The 11,124-nt window shown below is 30.0% G+C and overlaps 1 protein-coding gene across 1 annotated transcript; it reads right to left on the minus strand.

The window, feature by feature from the left end:
• Positions 1-5,545: 5,545 nt before the first annotated feature.
• On the minus strand, positions 5,546-10,354 carry LOC108319440 (protein ABA AND ROS SENSITIVE 1). The gene is made up of 8 exons (XM_017550577.2): positions 10,120-10,354; positions 9,150-9,304; positions 8,660-8,759; positions 8,269-8,485; positions 6,951-7,221; positions 6,107-6,182; positions 5,947-5,993; positions 5,546-5,839 (listed from the first exon to the last, which is right to left on the minus strand). The coding sequence occupies exons 2-8, from the start codon at positions 9,236-9,238 to the stop codon at positions 5,659-5,661; spliced, it is 981 nt and encodes a 326-aa protein (XP_017406066.1). The 5' UTR covers positions 9,239-9,304; positions 10,120-10,354; the 3' UTR covers positions 5,546-5,658.
• Positions 10,355-11,124: the final 770 nt, after the last annotated feature.

The following is an 11,124-nucleotide window of genomic DNA, read 5'->3' on the forward strand; positions in this document are numbered from 1 at the left end:
AAATATTATTCAATATATTTATCAAAAAGACATATTAATCTAAATAACACGATTTAGTGATTACTGTTAGAATTTTATTTTCAGATAATTTAATTCTGAAATTTATTTTTTCTTACTTTTGTAAAACAATTAATATGTTAGAAATTTGGTCTTTAGTTTTAATTTTAGTTATAGAATTTTATTTTTAGTATTATTATAATTTTTTTTAAAATAAATGAAAATAAAATATCAATTTAAAATTTTAAATTTAGTGATTATTGTTAGAATTTTATTAATTTAATTCTGAAATTTATTTTTGCTTACTTTTGTAAAACAATTAATATGTTAGGAATTTGGTCTTTAGTTTTAATTTTAGTTATAGAATTTTATTTTTAGTATTATTATAATTATTTTTTAAAAAAAATAAATGAAAATAAAATATCAATTTAAAATTTTAAAACATTATTATCATTGTTGTTATTGTGACATCCCAAAATATAGTACAAATATTATAAAAGAGTTGTCACACAGTTTTAATAAAATATATTTTCACAAGACAAAAAAAGATAAAGTTATTATAGTCATCTAAACAACCATAAAGAAATTTTATATACAAACTGGTTAAAATAAACTATATACATGATGAGTAACTAAAGGTACTAAACATCCGCAATACCTTCATCTAATGTTTGCTCGAAAGCAACCTTATCACCCTCTACTCACACCAACTAGATGATCATAGTCAACAAAGAAACATACAAACACATTCACAAATAAAAGGGTAAGCTAGATACAAAACAAATAATCATAAACTTAAAACAATTTGTACATGAATCAAATGCAATATAAATAAGACCAAACATCTTAAAATACAATGACTTAGACTGTATTGTCCGGACGTAGAATGAATGCTTATCTATGACGAGTTGTGTACTTATGGTGGCATCTACTTCTTTGTAAAGCAATTTCCAAATGGGTTTCACCCTACCGCCCTCACAAGGTTAGTCTGTATCGCGTCTTAGGCCATACTAGAAGCATCTAGACTAAGACCTCCTACTACTCTCACCACATATGTCAATCTTTTCTACTTGAAAATGAAATATCATTAGAATATCAAGACAACCTCCAAAACTAAACTCCCTAACTAACGCCAAGAAGTTTTACTTTAGAACTCTTTTTCATACCTTTTACATTCTGTAAACAAGTAAATTTAACACTGTATACATCATCAATAAACTTATGCTAAATTATTACACATGCATCACAGAGACCAAAAAAGTACATCCCAAAACGCATAACAGCCTAAACATGAAAACCCAAAAATATGACTCAGGGGCGCTCAATCCCTAAAAAGGGCGCTTAGGACGCAAGACCCCTGGAACAGGATGCTCATGAGGCGCCTGAGGGCACTCAGAGGGAGCTTGGAAGGCGCTCAGCATTGCACGGTTCTAAAACTCTCCTAGTTTGAATTTGGTTACCCTTTTCATTTACTTTCTTTCATTAACTTTTATTTTTTTAGAACAATTTTCATTATTTTCTTAATAGTTTGATATATGAAGAGTTTTCTTAAATCATCAAGATATTTATGTTATCTTAATATACTCTTAATTATATATTTGTTTTTATTTGTGAAATTTCACTTAATACTTTATCAAATTATTTCTAAAATACATATTTGATATTTTACTTCTTTTTAATATTTTTATTTGTTGATTTTTATCATGTACAATACTATTTTGATAATTTCTTACATAATTATTTTTATTTTCTAACTCATTATCATAAACCACTTAATTGTATAAAAACGTTACATTAACTATAATATAATCATTTAATGTTATTGTTATCATTCAATATAAATAGAAGTTCACAAAAATGTAAGATATATTTTAACTATTATTAGCTTAATCTTTTATATTTGTGTGATTTAAGTAGTGTATTATAATTTTTATAAGTATATAAAAAAATATATTTTATTACAATTTAGAAATGAAGTGAAGACACATTTAAAATATTTTTAAACTTAAATATTTATTTGTTTTATAATTTTTAAAAATATTTCTTAATTTTATCAATTTAATTTCATTAAAGTTTGCAAAATTAATAAATATTTTGGTTTTCTTGAGATTTTATTTGGTACTAAAAATGATAATATGTCTTTTTGATATTAAATATTGATAATATTATGTTTTCTTTGTTGTGATTTTTTAATTTTTCAATATAATTAAGTGATTAATATCAAAACGGTAAGAAAGCGAGTATATGCACGACGAATATGGTATACCCATATAACTAACTCAAGGGTGAAGCAGGTAAAACACTCGTTTTAAGCCTATAAAATATATTCCTCCAATAAATTAACAATAAAATTATGTTTAAGAAGAAAAAAAAACTCAAAAATTGATTTTTAGTACCAATTTACCTATATTAAATTAATTATAATTTTATGTTGGAGAATAAAATTGAATTGAACTGTTATTAATAAGTTATAATTTTGTTTAGGAGAAAAATAATGATTAGTTATCTTTATTTTACTTTAATCAATTCTGATTTATATTTTCTTCTTTTATCTAGCGACTTCTCATATATACACCTCTCCTTGTTTTCTTTCATTTTAAAGTTCTTCTCTTAAAAGTTTTGGCAGATTGTATTCCTTGAATCCCATACTCTTTTTGTGTACTAATATTTTTATCCTCCTTAGCATGTTTGTTTTATTTGTGTTGCATTTTTATTTTATTTTTTGAATTTGTATTAGGATTATAAATGTGTCCTTTTTGGTTGATTTTGTTTTTTTCAGTGCTTATTTGAGTTTTGAGAGCTTCTTTATATATTTTTTAAATTTTGCTTGACGAGAAAAACGTTATTATCTATTACTAAAGTTCGTAAGTAAAGATCAAAATACATAATTAAGATAGTGTTACCTACGAATTACCATAAATTACTTACAGATAAAAATTCATAAGTAAAATGATCGTTGATTTTGTTTTTTCAGTGCTTATTTGAGTTTTGAGAGCTTCTCTATATATTTTTTAAATTTTGCTTGACGAGAAAAACGTTATTATCTATCACTAAAATTCGTAAGTAAAGATCAAAATACATAATTAAGATAGTGTTACCTACGAATTATCATAAATTACTTACAGATAAAAATTCATAAATAAAATGATCGTAGGTAATATTATCTACGAATAAGCTGTAATAAAATTTGAAAATAATTACAAATAGATTTATCTTTAGATAATTACATCCAGATAAATTTGCATGTACTACAGATAAATTTGTATGTAATTATTTACGGATAAATTCGTATATAACATTGAACTTTGTATATAAAAGAATATTAGAAAATTTTAGATTTCTGTGGATCACTCCATAGTAACAATGTTCATGCATATGTAATAGAGATAAAATCTTTAATGAAATAAGTCAAACAAGAGTTAAATGAAAAAATGTGTAAAATTTAAATGAAATTAATTACGAACATTTATTAAATAATTTTGCATAAAAAATAAGTTTTAAACAACAAACTTCATTCTTAAATTTTCTTTTTTAATCTTCTAAATTCTTGAGTGGCTCCTACTATCATATGGAAATAGGAATGAAACAAAAATTTTATGTTCAATAAATATGGATATATTAATAGAAATAAAATTTTTATTTGAAAATGAATAGGAAATAATAAAGCTCCATTGTTGTATGGTCACCAAAAATATGGAATCACTCTCTTTAAAACTACACAACAGATAGGACAAAAAATAAATACCTTTATTTAGTTAAAATTCATGTAAATCTTATTAGTTTGGCAATAAAACTTGTCTATAAAAATTGAAATATGTGTTTGTGATAACAGCGAAAATTATATTATTTCAGTGATTAATGGAGAGAGATGGATTGATTCTAATAGTAATTCTAAGAGTTTTCATCATTTTTTATTTTGTTGTAGTGTAATGGTTAAAACGCAACTTATTATTATAAGAAAATAAATTATATGGAAGAGTAATCTTTTAGAGTTACTCTTAAAATCGATCTATCTCTTTTCATTAATTATAATTAGAATCATTGTTTTGATTTGAAAAATGAATTTAAATAGTTGTTTTTATGAAAAAAAAACACTCAGAGAAAAAAATATATTTAAAAATAGTCTTAAATTACAATTTTTATATTCATGAATATAATTTATTTTCGAAAATAAAATCGGTAAATATAAGCTGATGTGCCAAATATTTTATTTTAAATTAAAAACAGCTGAAAAATGGAAAAGAAAGTTTTCCGAGCATACTATTAGTAGAAGTTTGAACATTGCCCTAAGAAGAAAGTGTCTCAAAGACGTGTTTTGTTTTCTTTTACAAGTACCATAAGTTTCTCTTTTCACATTTCCACGATTTTCTCCTGTAACTCCAAAAATTTTCAAAATGATTAATTTATAAGTGACTTCTAGATTACTTGTTTTGGAAAATTTCTAGAACAAGCTTTTAAGATTTTCCATAATATGATTCATAAAACAAATTTTCTGAAAAAGAGAGGTTTTCAGAAAGCATGAAATGCATTTTGAAACAAATTTTTCAAAACAAGATTTCTGGAACCAGTTTTTCAGAACTTATATAAAGCCTTCTAGAATGAATTTTCTAGAATGAACCTTATAGAACAAATTTTCCACAATACATAAAATACGTTTTAAACAGAATTTTTCAAAACAAGTTTTTCTTTGCTAGCATTCTTTATCTTCTTACTCTGCAACAGCATTGATGATTACAGCAATATGAGATAGTGGCAGTGTAATACAGTGAGAAATAATATTTTACTCTTTTTCTTGTTAATATAAGGATGCATTTAGTAATAGTGGGTGCAGGAAGCAAAAGGTATAGTATATTATATTGAGGATCAGCTTGCATATTTATTGTCCTACGGACCCATAATACGAAATGTTTACTAAGAAAAGCCCCAAGTTTCACTCTGATGACAGAAATAACCTTCAGATAAATATATATAAAATAAAAAAGAAATCAGATAAACAGTCATTATTGTTTACTAAAATGCTCTTTATGGTTACTGAAGACATGCACCTGCAAGTCATCTTCACCCGTTTTCTTCTTTTATCGTCTCTCTCGTGTTCTTTAGTGTGGTGGTGTGATTTACATGTGTTTTACAAAAACTAGTAGTAATATTAAATATTCATGCATTTTGGTTTAAAGACACCAATTACCAAAGCGGATGATTTTGAGGAAAAAACAAGTTAAAAAATTGAACATTAAATATTTAATTGTTTAATAAAGAAAAAATACACGAAAAATAAAAGTAAATTTATTTTTAAACTATGAAAATTATCATTTCTTAAATAAAAGGTTACAACTACCGTCAGTGAAGGGCACAACAAACTTCAACTCTTGATCATAAGCTTCACCAAACTACTAAATTTAGCCTCCCACTCGCTCATCCGTATCCATCAGTACCAAACAGAGCAGAAGAAAACCATGACTTTCAAAACACCTATTTTAGGAAGGACGTCCTATCAATGTAGAAAAGTTTTCAAATTTGACCATAAAGCCTAAACTCAGCCCAAATTTGACCATAACTCAGCCCAAACTCTCTATCATTTTATGTCCAAAATCTGATATTTGGTATTATATAAAGTCATGAATTCAAGAAACAGAAGAAAAAAATTAGCACAGTATTCACATATCACAAGTGTTGTGCTCTCCAATCCACGGCAAAATTTTCTTCACTTTCATCATCACTGGATGACTCTTCGTGTGTAGATTCCTTGGCTACAACCTCAGATGATTTATTACGCTTTGCAGCATTAGCAGCTTTTAGATCCAATCTCCTCTTCTTCAACATTTCCACTTTCTCCCTGAAGATCCTGTAGAAGGATGAAAGATAGATGGGGTGGGGAAGGGTCTCTTAGAACAGATGGAAGTAGAGAAGAAATGAAAGGGGGTAAAAGTAATTTAAGACAGCTAAACATACTTCTGCTCTACAGATTCAGCTTCCTCTATCATTTCGGCTGCATCAATCTGCCCATAACGACAAATGTTTCATCGTATATCAAATTTATAGTGCATATACATATCAAGGTTAGAAACTCAACAAGCTCAATTATATAGCATAAAGATATAATGATCATCACCTCTTCTTCCTCCAACCTGTTGTCAACCTCCTGCAAATCTTCTTGAATCAACTTCTCAAATTCCTTGTACTCGTCTCTAAGAGAAGATTTTAAAGAATTCAATGTCATTTTAAGTTCCAAACCATTTAACGATATACATATTCCACAGAATAGAGAAGAAAAAAAGTTCTCAGAACAGAACCAGCAATGTACAAAGGGTATGGTATCGCATTAATGAACACCAAGAAATAAAATGGTTTCACCCATTAGGCTGACTCCTCTAGAGTGAGGGGTGCATCCATAAAATGCACTGCGGGAAGTTTTCTGCACCTCAATCAGAGGTTGCACTGTAGCCTCTAAAGTGCATCCTCGCTTTAACGAAGCCATATAAGAAAATGAATCCTATACCTTGACACCCCTTCTATCTCATTCATTCAGTATACAATTGTCTTCTAATAATATTTTATTCCTAACTACGTCACTATCTTTGGTGACTCATCTGAGGATAATATTTTACTATCAAAAAGTTGTCAAAAGATCATTTTGCTAAGAAATAGGGAAAATCATCAAAGAATAGTGGTTATATATGACTATATGTGGATCACACAACGTTGATACCAACATCTGATACTATGAACTAGACTTGTTTCCTGTTCAATATCTTCAACAGTTTCCCAAAACTCACTCTGGTTGATAAAATAAGAATAAAAGCAAATGAAAATTTTACTGTTCTCTGTTTTATTAAATATGGGCAATGTTTTTCTGCCCCGAGAATAAAAAATAATTTACTTCCCATAAAAATAAAATAAAAAAGTCAATGAAAACTAAATATAGCAGTAACCATCAACATAAAGGAGGAACCTACTTGACATCTGGCTTTACAAGCTTTATGCCACGGGCACGCAAATCAGCTTCCTTATTGTCAAAAAATCCTTCAGGCAGACTCCCTTTTACTTGCTTGATCTCTGTATCAGTACTATTAACTGAGGTCTGCTTACTCTCCGTTGAGGCCTCGCTAACATTTGACTCTGCAGCACTATTGTCATGAAAATGACCTTTCTCCTTCTTGAAGTTTAACGCCTGATTTTGAGCAGAAACCGCAGGTTTTCTACCTAAATCAGAGTCTGCTAAATGGTCTGAAAGGAAAAATATCAATGAAGCAAAAGTAAGTCAATATTAAGTGCTGCAAGTTGCAAGGAACCAACGTTACTATCAAACATGAAGTCCCAAGGTGTGATAAAGCACCAACTGGATATACCCAGTACAAATAACGAAAGATTACAATAATGTTACTACTTTTAGACCCAAAGGACCTTGTCACTGCTATTAATCAAATCTGAAAATTCCATGGTTTTAACTATTTATCAATATATATTTTGGAAGAAAAGCACCAAAAGTTGTTTAATCCATTTCCAAGCTGGGACAGCCAACTGTAGAGTACAATCATTTTTGTAACGCATCTACAATCATAACCACGTGGATTTCATATCCTACTCTTGACTATTAATTTAATAAAGGAAAAAATTCAATAATATGTAGAGAAGAAAATTACAAAGAAAGTAAAGGGTACAGGGTGCTCCATAAAGAAAAAACGAAATAAACCAATGAACTCCAAAAGGTAACCAAAAAACAATGCAGAACTGGATGAGGAACCACTTTTGAACAAGCATCAGCCTCTTGTAGGCTGCAAACATGTAATATGTTCTATTAAGCACCTCTCCCGGAATAAAAATTTAGACTTTAGAGAGAGCTTGAGCATACAAAAGAGAATTTCAAGATAGAAACTAGTTTTATATAAAAAAAGGAGCTTGAAATGCTGAAGACAGTTTTCGTGAAAACATCCAGAAGGGTCAAGGGACCAAAATCTTAAGTCTAAATAAGCAAATGAAAATTGAGAATGAGATGGGACCCCTAAATGAGACGCTGCTTCAGAAAAAATTTTATCATTCAAATTAAACTAGATGTGGGAATTCATGAAAACCTATTTTACTCGTAAAATTATGAACTGTACCAGTACAAATATCAAATCGAGAAGTTGGGCATTGTATTAATTAAGTGGCATACAAAATATGTATATAAAGACAAATATTACCATCACTGCCTGTGATATGTAATTGAAACTCTGTTTATTAAAATATACAAGAGTACAAATACGCACTTAATTTTCTAAACCAAATTCTTACCAGAACTTTTCTTTCCCGAATCATTGTCATCAAAAAAACCTGGTGGAAGCACTGACGAAGATTGAGGTTTAGACACTTCTCGTGAACTTTCTGGAAGTTTCGATTGTGATCCCAAAGGATGTTCTGGTTTAGCCTTGGGAATGTTGGCATCTGAAACAGGCTTTGCATTGTTTTGTTGAGTTAATCCAGCTGCATTAGCTTTCAGATTACTTATTGCCTGCTCAAAACAATCATAGTCTTTTAAGGTAAGTTCATTGTGGAGGTAAGAGAGGTGGTGAAATACAAAGGGAAACAAACCTTAACAAGAATCCTAAAAAATGATTATACTATAGTGTGCTATCGACTAATATGCACAAATACACAACAAGAATGAGATTGTAAATATCATCACCTCACGATGCTTACGAGAAACTTGGTGTGCATCCCATAAAGACTCGGACTTCAGAACAACATCACAAACCCGGCAAACAGGTTGATCAAATTCATTATACCTGTATTTATTATGCACAGAAACTATCAAAATAAAATAACAGGTATAATTTAAATAAATCAACTTGATAATGTCTTAACAAATTGGATGCAAACCATAATAGGAGTAAATATGGATGTTGTACACTTCGCCACAAATTCAGATATAGATGCCTCTTAATTAGCATAAAATTAAACAATTAAATAAAAAGGCATAACTTAATTTATAAGCAGAAGGTATTTAATAATGTGCCATTCTTGTGTGAAGAAAAAGTAAAACCATTAAGGGTGAACGGATGCAGTATAACATATAACACATAACGAATTAAGAAATCCATACGCAAATTTGTGAAGGGCAAAGTAAATTGATGTATGGGAATGCAAAAATTACATGATGAGCACCAAGTACCAACCTCACAAGGGGAGATTCTATACGCTTCTCCTTCTTCTGGGCATTCAATTTAGCACGAAACAAAGCCTTTTTCTTGGCTTGTGCATCCATATTCCTGTTGATTGGAAGAGCACGGTGGCGTATAGGAAAAAAATTGACAAAAGGAACAAACTTTCCCTGAAACGTCAACATCCAAAACATAGTTGAATCAATGATCCTTCATTATCACAAAAATAATAATACATAAATAACAAGAGCTTTGACAATTGAAACAAGCATTTTTGCTTTCGGTGGAAACTTATAAGTATATCACCACACACAGAAAGATTAAAACTAATTAAGAAGGTAAGCCAAGCGTCCCACAACATTGATGACACTGTAAGAAAGCAACCTAACAAAGATCCAAAGTGAGATAAAAATACACTAGTCGTTTGATCATTTGCCAATGCAATACAAAGCCTGTGCACAATGATTAAGTCACAAAAGTGACCCTCTTAAACAACAACATGATCAAATCAAAAATGCAGACAACGCGTATCTACTGAAATATTAAACAACATTCTAACCATTTAGAAAACAACAAATTGCACATAAGTTCAGGATGGTATCCAACAAGACAGGTAACATTGAGAGAGACAGAGGGTCTCAACCTTATAAATCACCTGACTATGCTACATAGAAACTGCGCATAATTTTTTCACACACAAAAACTAACTCCATGCTTTCACATACAGACCAACCACAGAAACATCTGCACATTAGGGATGAAACAAGAGCTGATTCCACTTCTACCCTGACAATTTTGATGCCCACAGCATATAACACAAATGAATCAAAATTAAACATCAAATGGGATACATGAAAATATGACTTTGCATTTTGCAGAGGTAGGAACAAACTCTAATGAAACCCTAATCAGTCATTCTACAATAGAGGTACAAACAAGAAATTAAAAAACAAATCATGAAAACAGCAAAAAGGGAAATTTGTACCTTAAATTTGCTTCATCCCCATTCCTCTTCTACCGCCTCACCAGTGCCGAGTGAAACTGAAGTTGCAGTATGGTCCCGCTGAACAGGGGGTTGGCTCGTTGTGACCTCGCTCGGGGTTATCGGAGTATCTTGTGGTTCGCGCAGCGTCGCCGGAGGCTCTTCGTGGTTGACTAGAGGAGTTTGTGGTGATTTGCTAGAATTCTGTTCGCGTGGTTAATAAAACATGTTTTTCCTCTTTCACTGAAAACTGAAATCTTTATAATATGCTAAAAAAACAAAGAAAAATAATACATATCAATTACTAACTCTCTTTTTTTTCACTATTTGGCAAATTTATTAGGAAACGATTTTTTCCCGAAATAAACCAAAAGTAAATAAAAATACTCAATTAGTCTGCTTTAAAAATTTATTTACCAAAATAGACTGTTTTAATTGGAGACAAGTTTTAATTGGAGACAAAAGGAATTTGATTGGCTTATGTAACATCCTCAAAATATAGCATAATATTATATCATAGATTAATCACATATAATAATATGATAGATAAGTTCATTAAGAGTTAGTAAAGTGTTTAACCATTATAGTTATCCAAAAATAACCATAAAACTAAAAACTTTACAAAATATCTTTGATACAAAACATAGGAATAAATCGAACGGTGATACAACACATTGTATAAACCGATCGGTTTGCAAAAGGAATACTAAATCTATTGACCGAACGGTCCAATTCAAAATTATACACAATAGATGACCGAGCGGTACTACAAAAAAGAAGGAATTTACCCACGGCCATAAGTCCTCGGTAACGACAAAAAGTCGTCGGTAATATGCGTGTCAGAAACATTACCGACGACTTTACAGCCTTCGGTAATTGAATGCGAAAATAGATACTTTTAGCGACGGTTTGATGTCGTCAGTAATTGGAGGCAAAACTGGATAGGTTTTACCGACGACAGTAGGCCGTCGGTAACGTGCACTTTTTTTTAGTGCAATTTCTTTCTGC

Source organism: Vigna angularis, chromosome 8 (assembly GCF_016808095.1).
Source record: "Vigna angularis cultivar LongXiaoDou No.4 chromosome 8, ASM1680809v1, whole genome shotgun sequence".
In the NCBI taxonomy this organism is placed as follows: Eukaryota; Viridiplantae; Streptophyta; class Magnoliopsida; order Fabales; family Fabaceae; genus Vigna; species Vigna angularis.